Source organism: Lasioglossum baleicum, chromosome 16 (genome assembly GCF_051020765.1).
Source record: "Lasioglossum baleicum chromosome 16, iyLasBale1, whole genome shotgun sequence".
NCBI lineage: Eukaryota > Metazoa > Arthropoda > Insecta > Hymenoptera > Halictidae > Lasioglossum > Lasioglossum baleicum.
In genome coordinates, this window is record NC_134944.1 from 10,998,155 (window position 1) to 11,016,864 (window position 18,710).

At 39.1% G+C, this 18,710-nt stretch overlaps 1 protein-coding gene and 1 long non-coding RNA gene across 19 annotated transcripts in view; one reads left to right on the top strand and one right to left on the bottom strand.

Moving 5' to 3' along the window:
• Positions 1-2,471: 2,471 nt before the first annotated feature.
• LOC143217066 (uncharacterized) lies at positions 2,472-15,013 on the bottom strand. 2 transcript variants are annotated; one of them, XR_013010715.1, is made up of 3 exons: positions 13,076-15,013; positions 12,586-12,707; positions 2,472-5,997 (listed from the first exon to the last, which is right to left on the bottom strand). It is a non-coding gene; the product is annotated as an uncharacterized LOC143217066 (long non-coding RNA). The 2 variants fall into 2 exon arrangements; XR_013010714.1 differs by having other exon boundaries at positions 2,472-8,419.
• The window catches only part of LOC143217063 (uncharacterized), a 277,026-nt gene continuing 271,921 nt past the window's right edge, over positions 13,606-18,710 (top strand). For 2 of the 17 annotated variants that reach the window (XM_076440788.1, XM_076440785.1), the window contains exon 1: positions 13,610-15,094. In XM_076440788.1, coding sequence (XP_076296903.1) covers positions 14,770-15,094 — 325 coding nt within the window. In that variant the 5' untranslated portion in view covers positions 13,610-14,769. The other 15 variants (XM_076440784.1, XM_076440783.1, XM_076440792.1 and 12 more) reach the window with 11 other exon arrangements.

Genomic DNA, 18,710 nt, shown 5'->3' on the forward strand with positions numbered 1-18,710 from the left:
CCATAGATCTGCTGACTTTTTATAACTGTAAGTTGCAAGACGAAAAACTGTTAGTTAAATTGTCAGATATATAAAATTATACATACCATTACGTGTGCAATAATTGTAATGCAATTTAATTAATTAGTATGCATTCAATTTCCAAATGAAATTTACATACGGAGTTAATAAAACTGTGTAACAATGTTTCCTAATATTTTTGGATTACTGACAGTGTGATACACCACAATCTTTTTAAGGGATATTAAATTAACTTACGGAGCATTGTTTGAGAAGATTATACAATAAATTATTTTCAGGCCTTCTATACGATTGATCAAAGTGTCATCGAATATATATTTTCACTCTATTTACAGTTTATAAATTCGACATGTATCTTCTCGTAATAATGTCGAACGTGAAGTCTGAAACGGTGCAACAAACAAACGCGAATTATTATTGGGCTTTGTAAATACCTGTGTATTTACGATATTACAGGTCCAGAGTGTTCAAAGGATTCCGGTAACTTTTGTTTGTCGAGTTACACGAGGTCTTTGAACGGTGGGATGCATTAAATCTGAACGTTCAAAATGGAATAATCAAAGAGAGGAGAGCGGGAATGCCGAAATCAGTTGGTAGAATGTCATTGAAACATCGTTCGAAACGCTTCTGTTGAAATACAGATGAGAGTAATTAAGTTGTCAGAAACTGGCGGAGTTTCTCGCACGATTGCAACCACAAAGTGGGCGGCCGCGAAAAACAACGATGTATTATAAAATGGAAGTTTTCACGACGGCATAAAGGAAACCGCTATTGAGATTGCACGCGATTTACCTAGGCAAAGAGGAAATCCTTAACACGTTCACCGCCAAGTATAGTACAGACCGTTGTTTCATTGTACTACCTAAATTTACCCACAAACTACTTGTGGTAGGGTAAATCGTACAGCGAATTTCATTTTCATTGATTAATAAACATTCATGTAAGCATTTGGAAATTGTCCTTCTGTCCCGTTTGCAATTTTTCAATTTGTTGATGTTTCTCTGATTCTTTGGCTTATAATTCATTCCATAGATTCTCTGTAGGATTTGGATTCAAAACTTCGGGACAATTGTATTGGGTTGGCAAATAAGTTCGTTCGGTTTTTAACATTGGAATAAATCACAAAATATAACAAATGTTCCTATATCTATATATCTTCCTATATTCCTATATATGTTCCTATATTTTCATATTATTTGCTGTTTTAAATACTCGTCTTATACTTTTGTCCAATTAATGTCAGACCGTGTTCACATATCTTTCTCTAATTTTGCTATGGTATGCGATACAATCCTAAGATTTTGTGTTTACTTTGGAGATAGTATGCAGTATTCAGAATATAACGGAGTGTACACTTTCCACCTTTAAATATAAGAAATTTAAAAATTTGCTAGGTGTCTTATTATTTTGTCGATGACTGTACATTTTCCAGGTTAGTATATTGGGAAAATAATTGACAGGGTTAACTTTACAAGACGTTCAATAATTCATGCTCCAAATTCGTCCTATTCAAATGGGCTGGTAACCGCGCTCTAAAGTCTAGATTGTGAACTTAGAACAGGTTACACCTAACAGTAAGATAGTAACTTTTGTAAGTACGTAGCATGCATGCTATATAACTAGACCGCAGCTCTTTATGCAAATCCAAATTTCTCAAGTCTCCTCTCTAGCGACTGGAATTAGTGAGCCACTTGTACGTACTTTTCGTAAAGGATTTCATCGAGTTACAAACAAATGGGAAACTTATTAAGTCGTCTTTAAAATTTGCATTTTGTTGCATCCCTTACACACATTTGTTACTATAAATGTATAAAATCCTCCGTCTAGGTATAACGAACTAGGTTCTAGAATCGTTTCCTACCTATTGATTTTCCCTTCCATTTTCTATCTATACCAGGTCGTTCCAACATTATTTCACCGTGCATGTCGTCAATTTCACAAATTATAACTTGACTTATTTTCAAGTTTGTGCAATAATCGTCTGGGGATCGTCGTGTAGTGGTGTCGTGCCTCTCAAAGCAGGCCGTAATTCATAATTTCATACGATTCTCATAACAATTGGTAGCTACGCATTATTGAGAAATGAGATGGCGCGTCCCGCACCCTTGCAATCCTTGGAACGAGAGTCTACCTCCTTAATTAACCATTTTGGGACACCAATATGATAGTGTAATGAAAGTGGCAAGATCAGTTCCACATAAAATCTGCTATATAATGAAAAAGCAGTTGCACACTTCGAAAAAAATTAAACCGACTTCGAAAAAACGCACTAAAAAGTATGAAATAATTTCCATCTAATTTATGTGAATACACACGAACTTAAATACAATAAAAACTTCTCGGAAGCGGCGTAAAAATTAAAAATTTTCCAAATGACAGATGTTGCTGATTATGATTTCATTGGAATATGATGGACTTGGAAATCAGTAGGTGGGAAGAGAAGATACGTGAAAACATGTAGAAAAATTTAAGGATTTTCGTAATTTCCAGTGTCGAAAATTTTCGGTTTTGCACCGCCTGCGAGAAGATTGTATCGTATTCAAGTTCGCGTGTATTCACATCAATTAAATGGAAATTATTTCATACTTTTTAGTGCGTTTTTTCGAAGTCGGTTTAATTTTTATTTATAAAATTCTTTTATTTCACACTTTTTAGTGGAACGAGCAGAATTTGTAGAACACCGTAGGATGCTTTGTTATGATGATTGGTTATTTGCAATAAACCCGGAAAAAATCGGGAGACATACCCTACAAAATGCAGAAGGTTTCGTCCTGATTAGTCCATCCATCTCGGAGTAATCGATGAAATAATTCATTTTTCGCACATAAAATTGTAAGATATAAAAAAATGCAAAATTTCTTTTTCACGGGACCACCCCGGAGACATACTCTACAAGATGCAAAAGATTTCGTTCCGATTGGTCCATCCATCTCAAAACGGCACATACAGATCGAATTGAGTAACCTCCTCCTTTTTCGAAGTCTGTTAAAAATAGGACTTTGCCCATCCTTTCGAGAAACGTCGCCGGGTGAAAAATGAAATATTCACGTTATCACGGGCTAATTTGGATCGTCTCGCATTGCGCCGGTGCCTTTTAAGCTCGCGCCGCCCGTACATCCTTGTTACAGAAGGTATTTTCAGATAGGAAAGTAGATCAGGTTCGAAGACTCCGTAGGACGTATGAACGGGGCTCTTTAACGTCTCTTGCCGCACGTACACGTACACGTATAATGGGCTTAAACCAATTCCGGCTCGCTCGTACAAAGTACTTGCTCGGAGCCGTCTGTACCACCCACTTAAAGCATCGTGCTTCCCGGTGTGGTAGCACTAGCACCATCACCAGCAGAACCAGCACCAGAACCAACGGCACCAGCACCAGCTACATCAGAGGTTGTAACAGCAGGGCTCCCGGTTTAATGGCATTGCGGCAATGCTGAAAGGCGGCGCATCGATGTCTACGTATTGGCCAGTATGCTGGTAAAATACTCCTCAAAGAGAGCGACTCGCCGACCACTCGAATGTCAACGGATATTCCCGTCCAGTTGATAATGCCATGGTCAGGGTTGTCAAGCAATTGGCGCGGTTCGTTACGTCCGTCGTCGTTTCGAATTGAGAAGCGGTCCATGAAAGTAGGAGAGGCTGGGGTGAAAATGAGACCTCCGCGATAAAATCGCATAACTTTCCAGATAATCAAATCAAGGGACGGGGAAACGGTGTTTGTGGAACGGAGTAATGGCCTGCATCGAATTTTATGGAAACGCGGAAAGTATCCGATACTGTCTTCAGCATCTGTAATCAATTTTTCTGTCTGTGAAGAGACCTTCTGTACACTTTCAGCGAACCATTATTTGTTGTGCTGTGATTCTGTTATAATTACGGAGCGTTTTCTTGCAGTCTAAAGATGAAGTTACGTTAACCCTGTAGCTGATACAAGAACAAATATTTGTTTAAAAAATGAGACACGCAAAGAGGCAAGTTCCTAAAGTATCTAAATAATAATAAAACATCCCCCTGTGCAATTTAAAGAATGAACAATCATGTGAACAACAGTGCTTTGGCGATCGAAGAAATATGGTCTTGTATATTAAAATATGAGAATGATTGACAAATTTGTTTGCCTTGCCAACGAGAATACTTTCTCATCGAATTGTACAAACTTCTTCAGGGCAGCATATTTATTTTTACGTATTTTAATCCGACTGGGAAAAAATGCCGCGGTAGTAGGCACATTTACCCTATAATCCGCTTTGTGCTCTTTTCACGCTTTCAACAATCCATAATAAAACTTCCCGAATTACGGTAATTTACTTTAAAGAGAGTTTTCATCATCGATTCGCTATGGGAGACGATGGAAAAAAGATGTCAGGGCCGAGGGGGGGGACAGAGAAGGTAAAGAAGCGCCGGAGTCAGGAATGAAGAAGGAAATGGATCCCGGAACGCTTCATTTATTTTTATGACAGTCTCGAAACTGATCGCTACATCGTCGAGGACGAGCACGCATTATCGAATCCGTCCGAGTTTATTGGTACTCGCCCAAGGTAAACGCAATATCGCATTTGATGGCAGGGTCGCTTCGCGACTTGCCGATCTAGCAGAGCCTGGCCCGACGGTAATTACGAGAAAGTAAAAAGGAAGAAAGAAGAGTACGGAAACGAACATCGCGTGCTGGAACGGACGGTTCGATTGTTTATTTTCGTGCGAACAATATAATATGTGGCGAAGTGTAGCGGTAATGTTGGGGTGACAGGACAAGTGGATACTTCCCTCTCTGTGCGATCATCAGTTAGATGAAGAGGCACCAAGGGGTCTCGTGATCGTTGTTGACTAGACAAGGAGTATACATTTGTCAACTTCTAGATTCCCATCGCTATCCAGGAAAACTATTTTTGATCTCGTAAGAGCTCAGCGAGAGAACTATTGCAATTGAAATGTTTTCTGCACGCTTTTTTTCTGCCAAATCATGCGTAGTACACGCCTAATTCTCTTTCATACAAAATACAGTAATGTCTCGATGTATTGTCTGCATCAGAATGAATTTGCACAATAATTTGTGAAAAATTTATTTTTCTTTTGTGAAACTCTTGCCATCATATTCGTGACAATTTCCCGATTAAAACGAGTCTAAACATGACTACTTTCGGAGCACATTTACTTGTTCAATTCAGGGTTTAGTAGAACCTCGATTATCCGAACCGAGTAAGTCTGAATTTCCCATTACCCAAATATGAACATATAGAGTACATTCATTGTACATACCAGAAAAGATTTAATCTATCCTTTCAGTTGGATAACTTTTCTATTAACCGTCTGATTAGTTCGGATAATGGAGGTTCTACTATATCGTGCATTAAACGAGTAAATCTGAAAAATGTTACGAATATGTTAGTAACAGTTTCATAAGAAAATAATTAAAAACAAAAATATTTTTCAACGAATTTTAAGAGGAACTCGAATCAAATAAAATCATATTTTCCGTGGTAGTAGACTTTTTAGATCTGAAATAAATGAAAATCATACTAAATTCTCTATCGTATTTTATATCCTAGCATTTTTTGAAAATTTTCAATAGCCATAATTGCATAAAGAGCCGCAGTCTAGTGACTAGATCAGTGCAATATGAAGACTGTACCTCGGTTTAGAAAACAAAAGGTTTCTCCAAAGTTGTACATTTTGATCTACAGCTTACACAGAAACACAATATGCGTATTTTAAAAGTTGCAAATACAAGTGTTCGAACAGATTCGCGAGCTCGTGAATGAACAACGGCGTTTGAATACGAAAAATGGGTTACTTGGCTTACGGTGCCGAGAATAGAAGCATGATAATTAGATAAATAATTCGATGTTGAAGTGGCGCATCTCGGATACAGACCGGCTAACTGATCACGTGGAAGAGGCTCTTCACTTGGCTCAAGCACCGTCTACCGGCGCTAGCAGCCTCCTTCATGAACGATCTGATGAAAGTATCGCGTTTCATCTGTAATCAAGCATACCAAATCAATTCGCATTACGAAGAAATAATAATCACGTCGTACACGTCGAGAATCCTATTTGCTTTAGGCACGTCGAGATAGGCACTCGAGATCGCTACCAAAACCACATGCGAGTTCAATTGCGAGGAAAGTTACAGGCCAACAGAGTAATCTGATTCGACATGGTGATGTGTCGGTAGTCTAGCGCTTGATTAAAATAGGTAAAGTTGTCTAGACCGATTTAATATCGCAGCCTTCCCGAAGAGTGCAACCACGAGAGCCCGGAAATCGCTGCGACAAGGTCTTTGTACTATAATCGCAGGAAGATGATAATCGACATAAATACTGCAAATCGTCGCCAATCGGCGAGAGTGGTTTTCCAAACCCACACGTACATAGAAACCGACTAAATCGTAGTTCGAGTAAAAACTAAATCGTTCCTCGAATCACGCTTTCTACTACTGACTGGTGCTCATCGTTTCGTGACCTAAAAGAGATGCGATACGTTTTATTAAGAGGGAAATACGTTTTACTGCGATACTTTTTCGCAATGAGATTAAAATACGTACAAATAAATATTTTGCCCTGAATAAATTTATACGATTCAATGAGAATGTATTCTCGTTAGCGAGGCAAACAAAATTGTCAATCATTCGCATATTTTTATAATCTCAGGATTTGAAAAAACATTCTTTTTAAATGGTAAAAATAATTTTTCTTCTATCTCGATCACCAGAGGACTGTTCACATTCTTTATATTCTATTATTATTTAGATATCGTCTTCGGTACAATAAAAATATAAAAAGGAACTGCTCTTGCTTTTTTAATAATCAAAAGTCCTCTGTTTTAAAATAATGAATATTTTATCCATTCTTATAACATTATTATTGCAGTAAATTTACAGGCTCCAGCTCTCAAATTGTCTAAGCAGATGCAAATTCTCATGAAAATGTAAATTAATATACAGGGCCAACTCGATAATTTGAATTTCAAGGGAAGAATTAAAATCGTGGCGTTGTAGGTGTTCCATCTTATCGAAGTTTTTCAGTATGAATAGTTAAACTGCAATTCAACTCGCTTTGCACAAAAGTTTATGTTATTTAAATTATAGATATTGAAAAAAGTGAGCGCAACTTTGGGAGACTTTAGAATTAGAGGATCTCACAGACCTGCTGTACTAATTAACCCTTGTGTAGCCAACAAAAATGTATAGACTATTTAAAACCTTCTGTATTCAACATCATTTGTACAAATTCTCATTTTGAGACTACAAATTAATATATTAGCGTGCAAAGAATGGATATTTCGACACAATATCTTCAGAGGAACATTAACAAATTGTTGAAAAAGATGCAGTATATGGTTATGGTGTCTACACAAGAGTTAAGGGTCCAGATGCCAACCTAACAACAGTATTACTTCTCTTTGCACGGTTTAAAATGTCTGCAAACGTTAAATAACACGTTTCAAGCAAATAACATCGCAAGCTAGTTTCACATTTCGATTTCGGGAGATTTGTCAAGCGCAGAATAACTCGCAGAAGAAGATAAACAAAGTTGTATGTAGTTTTGTAGAGATCTGCGAATTACGAAGGCTCAAAGTGTCCCGCGTTTCACGGTGGCTCTCGCGCGGAAATATCGTTATGAATATACAAGAACCGGGTAGGTGAGCGCGTTAAAACTAGGCTTAGGATGTTTCGGCGACAAGCGACAACGGCTGGAAGTTCCGACAAGTGCGTTTGGGTAGGTAGGTACACATTGTAATGCAGAAATATTTTCTGTCGAGCATTATACAAACTGTGCATCGACTCCCTCCCCTGGTGGTTTTTGCTCGGCGGATCTCGCTCGGGTTGGAACACTCGCCGACCCATTCGCGGGGATGGTTTCGGATGCGCGTCCCCTTCCTCCCCCCGAAATGAGAGTCTGCCTTAGTGTCGCGGGCTAGTTCGTGTCCATGTTCTCCTCGTGTCTCGGGTCCCGCCCCCTCCCCCTTCCGCCACCTTCGCGTCGTTCTCTCTTCCAGTTACTCCTCGCGCATCCCTCCTTCGTTCCGTTCCGTTATCGTTTTGTCATTTTATCCCGCTTGTACCCGTTCTTATCGGGTATCTTCATCCTCGTCCGCAATGTCCGCAAGGCACGTTCTCTCAGAGCGAACGGAAACGAGGTGCAGGCTGTTGTCCCGACTGCGCCTGCTTCCTGGCGGAAACGCGACATAATGCGCCTCATACCGCACCCCAGCGATGACCAACGTGCCGTGAAGAGGGCATCGGCCGCGATGACTTTTTAATCACGAAGCACACTGGAAGTTCACCCCTCAAACCTCGGTTTGCCGTCCCCAGGGGTTCTCAACGTGGTCCAGCGACGGGACAACGCGCCACACAGCCTCCCGATAGCGTCCCCTTCGTTCCGGAGACCGTGTATAGTCGGCTACTTAAACAGTAGTACATATAATTATTTAATAATTTTATCTAATCATTAAGTTTCTTCTTAAATAGGCTTCCAGTAGATGACGTGTTAAAACAGGAACACACTGATATCACGCTACACAAATTTACATACAGTTACGTGATTTCACGTGACATTCGCGGAACATGAACCCATGCGTTTCCGTTATTTTAAATTTGTTGGAATCAGATTATAATCACACTCCGCTGCATGTTGTCACGTTTGAACGCACGCCACGTTTTCACGCTGTTTCAGAATTTTATTGAACTCAGAAGTGGAAGAATTGCCAGTAGAACATGTTTGAGACCACGAAATTTTATTCAAAATGACGTCATACTACATGCATCGAAAGATTCGGCTGGTTATTTTGGATGTTGAATGAGAATAAAACGAATAGATTAAGCACGTCGTAATTTTTTAAGTGAAAACTGCTTTAGCCGATTGCTGGGCAGTGGACTAGTCTGATCCGTCACGCTCCGAGGTGAAATGCTGTTCGAGATTAACCGATAGAGCGAGAAATAGACAGGTGTGCAATCGCTATAGAAGCTTTCATTTCGTAAAAGATATTAATATGGTGTTTGGTAGGTTTAGTGTTAATAATTTTCCTGAAGAATGAAATGTATTAGCGAAGAGTATAGCCAGATAAAAGTGTGTGTACCAAACACCATTCGATAGGTGTGAACTCCTAAAGAAAATTCTCTGTGGAAAATTTCAAATCGGTACCCCTATCACTAGGGTTCATGGACATTCTATTCGATAACACACATGACAGTGAATTATTTCAGAATTTTTAAAACTGTCGATTTTATATTGCAGCTTTCAAATAGAATATGTCATATCCATTAAATATGTCGGTATCCAATCAATTACTAAACATTTAGACATTGTATAAGGTATTATACGAATTTCATATCCATAAATTTTCAAAAATCATGGAAAATGGAAATATTTCAGAAGAAATGTTTAATTGTTAAGTTAAAATTGCTCCGAGTGTGAGGAGTTCAAATATATTTGCATACTACTATCCATATCCCATCATTTTGAATGGGTGAATACACATTTTATGGGTGTATGTACTTACAACAGGCGCATTTTTATTTTTTGTTGACTGGCTCTACAGGACGCTTTAATTGCTAGTTGCGCCACTGATTCGTTGTCCTCCGAGAGGACAAAGGGTTAGAGTGCTTGAAACTGATCCGAAAATATGCCGTTAAACTTAGATAGCATCCAACCTCAGCTCACGAAATTCGTAGAACAACCTTTCCAGGTACGTAACGTTATCTCCGTCAGCGGGACCGTCTGGAAGTCTGCTGTGTATTAGCGTCATTGAAGTATCGTTTCAACATAAGTTGTACGTTAAAGCAAAGAGAAAGTATCATGCCTAAAACGCGCTGTAGCTGATCGTGTCTGTAAAGCATACGTCAAATTACATTCCGCTGTCCTATGAAAGTCCATCGAGGAAGCTATCTACGGATTTCTCAGTACTTTCAACATCGCGGGAATTGTTTCCTAATTTTCAATTATCCCTGGAATTTGGCCTGTAAAATTTAATATCTTTGTGTCCAATTACACCACAATATCCTCTTTAACGGATACTTCAACCTCCTTTGTTATTTTGTATTCCATTACGTCAGTGTAGGTATACAGGAACAATATTATTATTTATAATTAGATGGCGGATCTTTATGCATTTATTAAATTTTACATTTAATATTAAACATATTAATTAAAATTTCGAGATACTGTTACATTACTTTCAACCTATCGAACGTATTAAGAAAGGAAATAAATCTCTATTTCACTCTAATCTGTTATAGTTCACATAAAAAATAAATAATGCTAAAGGTCCGCTATCTATTTATGATATACCGAAAATATTTTATGTTGCAAATTTGTACATTACTTTTGTGAATGTTTTGTGTACTTGAGTTAATTCAATGGGCCCCCAACAGTGTCACCCCAGGGCCCCAAGATGGATGGTCCGCCGGTGGCAATGATAATTGAAACGTTCAGTAAAAGTTCTTCGAAATTGTGTTACATTCTTTTTCAGTACTAATTAATTTAGTATAGATGTGTAATATTTATACTAATTCGGATGTTTTATACAAGTACAGCTTTCAAAATTTTCAAAAAATTTTAGCATATAAAATACAACAGAATTTAATACAATTTTAATTTATTTCTGATCTAAAGAGATGACTACCACGGAAAATAAAGTTTTATTTGATTCAAGTTTCTTAAAGTTTGTCTACAAAAATTCTAGATTATACTATGTACTTACGAGAATTAGAGAATTTATAATTTATTTGTGTAGGTTATGTGATGATTTTTAATGGTGGACAATTATGGAAGAGCAATCTCCGTATAATACGGTGTCGCTGCGATAGTCGTCAGTGAATGGAGGAAACCTACAGTGTAACACGGCTTCTTCACTGAAAGAAGCACAAAATTTAAGAGGGAACTTGACAAAATTGCGTTGGTTTATATTACGTGATTTCTAAGAATCTCTCGAGGAAGGAAAGGCAGGAAAAAGGCTAACTAATTGGACAAGATGAAGATGCTGCCGAGGAAAACTTAAGACGAATATTTTGCGACGAAGAAAACGATTGCGTTTAATTGTACCTATTCAGTAATGAGAGAAGATAAAAAAATTAGTGTGCATTATCTAACATTTACGTATAATACGTTGGCTTAACAATTATTAATGTCACTTATACTCATAATAACAAAATAGTGTTGTTGATTTTTTACTAATTCTAACCTTTATGTGGCAGAACTATTTTCATGGACAAGACTTTCAAGATAAAATGATTGTTACTCACATTCTTTGCAACAATACAAGTTAATTTCTTATGTTAATATATACTCGAAATTTTCAATGAGCATTCATGTGGCACAAATCTTTAAAACCAGACGAAGGATTTACAAAATAAAAATGAATTATCTCGATTGCAACAAACAGATGTTACAAACAGAATTATTAATCACTTTGATAGGTTGAAAACAGACAGTATTCTTAAATTCTTCAATCTATTCTATTCTATCTATTTATAACAAATTTATCCAAGGAATGAGGATCCCAAGTGATGTTATAGGTAAACAACGGATCTTTGTGCAAAATAGAAATTTTCTACCTGAATTGCAACAAACTGAAGTGAAGTAGCGATTTATTTTCTTTGTTTAATACGTTTACTAGACTGTAAATAATACAACAGTACCTTAAAATTCTTCAAATGTTTTTCATGTTTCAAATTGTTTGTCAATTCGAAAGCTTCCAGCAGGAACAATAAACAAATTTTACCCGCAAATTGTAAACGGATACAGCGACGAGTGAAATTAAACGTTAAAACAAAGCGGTTTTTGTTCTTAAGGTTTTATTGTTGTGTTCTGCGTTCGCAATTCTATTTCCGCTTGCAACGTAATTGGAGGAGGGATGGAATTGCAGTCGTGTAAATAATATGCTTGCGAAAAACAACTGTTATAGTAGGAAATATCGATCGATGAATCGATTGTGTCCCTTGAAACACATCCCCCGTGTGTATACGTGACGGATACGTACAATCGACCCCTTGCTACCGCCCAATCTCTAGCACAGGAAGCGATTATAGATTACATCCTGGAACGTACGTTCGGCGTATTCGCCGTCTGCACGTATACTAAATCGAATACTGTAACGACCTCCTAATCGTGTAACTTGTAAACCGAAAAATCATAGACATACAACGAGGAAAAATCGAATACGACTGATAAGGATGTAGACGGAGGTTTATCTCCCATGAAATCGTACGAATCCTTTAGCATTTTCTTTAATTAATTTGTTTGTACCGAAGAACTTTTATTTCACACTAACCGTACCGCGACAGGTCAAATGATCGCTTTCACATTGTTCATTTTCGGATTTATTGAAATTATAAAGATGCTTCCATTAGAAATTATTCAATAAATTTCTTTATTCGAGCACGTATTATTATAAAAATTGTGAACAATCTCTTGGTAATTTTTAGAAAACAATTTGTGTATATCCGACACATTTTGTACCCGGTACGGTTTATTGTTAACCTAAAAACTTAACCCAATTCCATTCTAATTCCATTTAAATTGCTTAAAATCAACAATCACAAAAGAACGAGTAAGTTTCACAGACTAACCTTTCGACAAGCAGCAAATTTCAACAGGCGTGAGCTGCGTGCATCCGGAAATCCATCTTCACGGGTGGTTTCCCGGGCAATTGACTGTCGGTCGTAGATTCCGTATTTGAAAATGCCCTTTTCTGGGAAAAGAGAAACAGAATGTCCAAGGTAGCGAAGAAAGGGGCTGGTAGAAAAATGGCCGCGGTATTCCGATTTTTCCGGCGAACGTGTGACTCGCGGGGTTGAATAACAGTAAGAAGGACAAGTAAAGTAGATCGAGAAGGAAAAAAACATACTAAATAGATCGGCACGTAACAACGCAAGGTGGTCTACACGCATTCCGCCTGAAACGTCATCTATCCGATACATACTTCTATATAACAAGATATGCTATACATAGAAACGAAAAATGTTTGGTTTCTTAATTCAAATTATGGCACTGTAATTTAATTTACTGTAGAAGGGATCGTTCAAATTGTTGGTGCATGATTAAAAAGAACAAACTGACCTCTCATCAAGCAGTGAATTTTAACAGGCGTGAGTTTCGTGTCCCCGGAAATCCAATTGGCTGTCGGTTGTCGATTCGGTATTTAAAAATGTCGTTTTCTAGGAAAAGAGAAACCGAGCGTCCAAGGGTAGCGAAGAACGGGGCTGTTGGAGAGGAGTGGGGATTGGAGAAAGGGGCTGAATCGTGAAAAATGGTCGCGGTATTCCGATTGTTCCGGGGAGGAGCGTGTGACTCGCGGGGTTGAATAACAACGGTAAGGAGGAAAAATAAAAGACTTCGAGAAAAGGAAGAGCGGTGAAAAGAGTAGTAAGGTGAAAAAAATGGTAGATTCTTTACCGAAATCCGGTCGAGTGATGAAAGGACGCGATGGTGGGGTAACTGGAAGGGCAAGGGAAGCAGGGGCGAATCAGTGCGAATGGAAGTGGACGTTAGGTCGACCGATCGTCCTTCACGCGTCCGGCAGCCGGTGGATGAGTCGCAGCGACGAGTAGGGCCGAGCGTGGCCGAGTATCTCCGAGCTGACGTACCCTCGGCTCACGGCGGAGCGTCGCCCCACCACATCCAGTCGTACTGCGAATGCCACGCCGGGAGTTTCGTATTCGCGGTATTTCGGGACTTTTCGTGCGCCCAGTAAATCGAACCTCGTTGTCACAACAGTGCGTTTCTGTTCGGTTTCGTGAAACCATCAAACGGGTGAAGGGACCTGCTACGCGGGCTAGCGTGAGGAGGCTTGCCAAAGGTCGTGGTTCTTTGTCGTTTCGGCGGTAGTTTCCCGACACGCACAGCTGTCGCCTCGCTTTTCCCTGTTCGGTCTCTCTGTCCGGAGTCAGCGTGTGCGCCGCGAAACGAGACCGTTCCCGTTAAGGCAAACAATTGTGTAGAGAGTCCGAACGTCTTCTCTCGTTTTTATCCCCCCCCCCCCCGGGTTTTAAATCTCCCCCCTCCCTTCCCCTCCGCCTACGATAGTATAGTGTTCAGTTTGGAAACGTTTTTGAAAGTGCTCGGAAACACCGGCGTTGATCGCGATGCGACAGCATTCCAGGACAAGAAGACGTTCGTGGAGCAACATAGACGAGAATCGAGAGGGTTGTTGAGGAACGTTGACATATAATTACATTACCGGTCCGAGTGATATTTTTTTTCGACGGACCAGGGACAACTAGTCAGATATAGTCTGTGATCATTTGAAAGGAGCGCGCGGTTCACCGGACACCCGTGTTCTCGGCTGACGACACTCTTGTTTACCAACGTCAGTGCGGTTAACACTTGCTACCTGAGGGAATACATAGTTCACCTCTCGAGACACAAAGGAAGGAAGGAAGGAAGGAAGGAAGGAAGGAAAGGATAGCGTGAGTGTGTTTTGTCGGCGGGCTAAACACCGCCTAGATCCGTTGGAGAAACGTTGTAGTCTCGGAGAAACTAGAAGAGAAAAAAAGAAGGATTGAGACACACGGTTACGGGACGAAGAGGTAGGCGATAACGGCGAGTGGCCGTGCGAGATGCATTCCAGATGCAGGACGATGACGCCGCACAGTCTGTAAGACTTGCGTGGTTTCTCCACTACTGTATCACGCTCACCCGTGATTGTCGTGTCAGGACGTATCGACGATCGTCGCCGGCTGGGTTATGACGCGCGCTTAACGCGCTGTGTGCACGAGTAGAAGCGAGCGTGTGTGCCCGTCGTCTACTACAACATGGAGTCCGACAGGGCGACCGACTGGCCGTCGCCGAAAAAAGGCTCCTGCGAGCCCCAGGCGTCGATGTTCAAGAAATTTCGTAATTGGGCGATGTGCGCCCTCTGTATCACTAGTCTAGCCGTGTCCGGTCTACTGATATACAGGGAACTCAGACTGGAGTCCAGGATCGCCAATTTAGAGGCACGCTTGGAGCATCAGGAAATACCGGGTGTACTTTACCAGAGGCTCAAGAAGGAAGTTCAGAAGCAGCTCGAGCTGCAACGGTTCGCGTCCGAGTCCTTTAGGATCAAAAGGGACCTAACCGAATGCAATTGTCCACCAGGTTAGTGCACAACAATCTACATTTGTACCAAGACTCCTCCGCCGCTCTTGCGACGGCCTGCAGCTTCCGTGGCTGCGCGGTCGGGGGTGATTAAACTTGATCACAGATGATCAAACTTGATGCGCTCTTTGCGGGACTTCTAAGTATTGTAGAACGGCTCAACCGGTCATTGCCGTACTTTTACGGGGATTTAAGGTGACCGGTCTAGAGGTTGTTTCTTAGTTAGCGTGTGAGGATTACTATTTTAACAGGTTTTCAAACATATGCATATTTGGCGACAATCGCAACCAGTTGTTCAACCGGTGGATCGAATTATAATTAGACAGCGGATCTTTATGCAAAATTTTTTACCTGAATTGCAACAACCTGGAGTGAAATAGAAATTTATTTTTTCTCTTAATGTGTTCAATAGGTTGAACATAACACAACAGAGTCTTTAAATTCTTCTACATACTTCGTTTATCGTTTTAAATTACACTTCATTTTTGTCATAAAATTCGCAGTCTGATTATATGTTAATAAACGAACCCTGTATTTAACGTAACATATTACGTTATGATCAAACAACGACAGACAAATGTTCAAACAAACGCTCCTTATTTCACACAACCAAATTCACTTCATACATTTTGTCTCCAACTCATTATGTTTGTTTCTCATTCTCACCACACGTAGAAACAGCGAGAAAGTGTTTCCACAATAGAATATTGTAGAGGCATCAAAAGTTGTTGTTAAACAGAATATAATCTTCAGTGTTATTGTGAAAATGTCAACATTTGAATAATTCAAACTTTTAATCACGTGGAATATTTTTCACTTGAATATTTTTTTCACTGAGAATTACCAAGTCAGCAGTTTTACCTCCAGGAGTGGCTGTGGGTAGTCTTCAGGAATGCCGTGCAAATTTTAACGTGCGATCTATTCAATTAGATCGAACTATCCAATTTAAATTTCAAATTCTATGAAATAGTTTTCAACTATTCGAATCTCTAGTAAAATTCAGTGATTTTTACTTCATTCACCTAGTTTCCCTGGAAATTGGATGGTTAATATACAGTTACTCCCACTAATATTCGGACACTTAAAAAATACAATAACTTTTCATTTTCGACCATACGATTTCAAATTTTTTTCAGAAATTAGAACAATTGGTGTGCTAACAACGTGAAACAAATTTTTGAAAAAAATTGCAAGTTGTCGGAATTGCAGAGAAAATACCTTAAAGTACATTAGTAATATTTTTATTTGTTTAAACATTTAAGAGGAGCCGAGTAGGCTTGACCTTGACGGATTTGATCGTCACGTTGTAGTTTTTGCAAATGGACAGTACACGAAGCTGATTATGTAGTAAGATTTTCGACCGACAGGTGGTGTAAAGAAAGTAATCTCTCTGTACGTAGGAGAGGGATGCCGAAGCAACCCGAAAGTTTCCGAATCAAGCCGAAGCGGTTCGTGTTCGAGCGTGTTTGAACATGTCGAGTAATAAGATTGTACGCGTGTGTGCTGTGTCCCGTGTCGGGAAAAGTTCTTCAAAATATTGCCCTTGGCAGTATATTATTATATAAAAATGGTCATCGGAGCTCGGTCCCCTTTTGTTAATACGTTTCTCGTTCGTCAGTCTTATGATATTCACTTAGCAGTGCATCGTTAAAGCGAATACGTTTCTAATACGTTTTTATTACGTTTACATTTTGGGCATTGAATATTCCGATTAATAACTTGTTCATTAGATACAGTATTATATCATTATAATTATATGTTAAATGCAGAAATTTGTGCAAATGCGTTGTATGTATTTGCAATGAAAGTAAACTCTGTACGTATGACAGGGATGCCGAAGCAACCCGAAAGTTTCCGAATCAAGCCGAAGCGGTTCGTGCTCGAGTAACGAGATTGTACGCGTGTGCTGTGTCCCGTTGTCCCGTGTCGGGAAAAGTTCTTCAAAATGTTGCCCTTGGCAGGATACTACAATTATTATGTGAAGATGGTCATCGGGAGCTCGGTCCGCTTTTGTCACCATGTTTCTCGTTCGTCGTCTTCTTCGTCCAGGTACAGTCTTATAATATTTACTGAAGCAGTGCATCGTTAAATTTGCGAATACGTTTCTAATACGTTACAAAACGTTTACGTTTTGGGCATTGAATACGTGCAGTTTAGAGAAGAGACAGTGGTGCTACTAGTAAAAATTTCGAAACCTCGAGGTGCTGTTATTTTCCTATGCATTTTTCGTGTTTAAATGATTAATTAATCAACTGAAAATACACACCACCGCTGTTCTACGTGTCCTAGCTATGTCGATGCAGAGCGATTTTTTCGATAAATCTATATATATAAAAGCGATCTTTCAATATTTACGAAAATCTGTGGCGGCCATCTTGTGACGCCATACTTGCTTCGGATGGCTCGTGACAGGCAGTATCTGTCGAACATTACAAATTACTTCAAGCTAACTTAAAAATATGCATTTTGGGCTCTGTACAGTCGTAGATGGGACTTTTAGGAATGGCAATTGATCACTTTTGAACTCCTTATTGCGATGTTGAAGCGCCAGTTTGCATAGAAAAAAAACCCTTGTATTTTCATATACGCATATGCAGATCTAGCGATGCGAGTCTCGCTCGAGCACTCTCAATAGTACCACGCTGTGATTGTGATTTTTTTATACATCGGGTCTATAGATTTTGTGAAGATATTTGAACATCGAGGTGGTCTCCAGAAGCGTCCTGGAAATACTAATATTTGACCTGATCAAACAGTTCGAACTTTTCAAAATTTGATCTTCGAACGGTATTGAAGTATGAAATGTCTTCGACTACTGCTTTATCATTCTTATTAATAACTATAAAATCGCTTTATTTATTGTCCAACGGATTATTATCAAACTACGTGCTATCCCTTAATTAAACAACAACCAGCGAGAGATTATTTCTAACTTAATTAGTGGACTGCGGATCTTCACGCATTTTTCTCACGTGCAAGATTATGAAATGCTAGGCGACAAGCATATTAACAAAACTTAACTGCGTTATTATTTTATATTTAATACAAGGATTCTATATTTATTCCCTGGAGACTATGTATAATAGTTAGACAGCAGATTTTATGCGTTTATGGGAAAAGTGAGCAGGTAAAAATTAAGACAGTAAAAAAATTAGAAGAATTTAAAACTGCCGTTATATTCAACCTTTTTTTTTGTCGTGTGGAAATGCCTTACGCATACCCCGGCCACCCGGGGGGGGGGGGGGGGGGGGTGCCGGATATTAATTTCAACCTATCAAACATATTTTGAAAGAAAATCAATTTCTAATTCACTCCACTTTGTTACGATGCAAGTAGAAAACTTTTATTTTGCATAAAGATCCGCTTTCTCGTAATAGTATAAGCAATTAACCTTAAAAATTGATTATTAACACCGGCGATGGTGGTGCCTGCATCAAAATAGACCCAGAGGGTATCAAAATTATAATTTATTCACTCAATTGTTGGTAATTTAATTATTAATTTAACATATATCTTTAAGCACACTCCCAGTAGACACATTAGGATTTCTCTTACTATGTATGCAATTTAATTACCAACAATTGAATGAATAAATTTAATTTTAAGCTGTAAATAC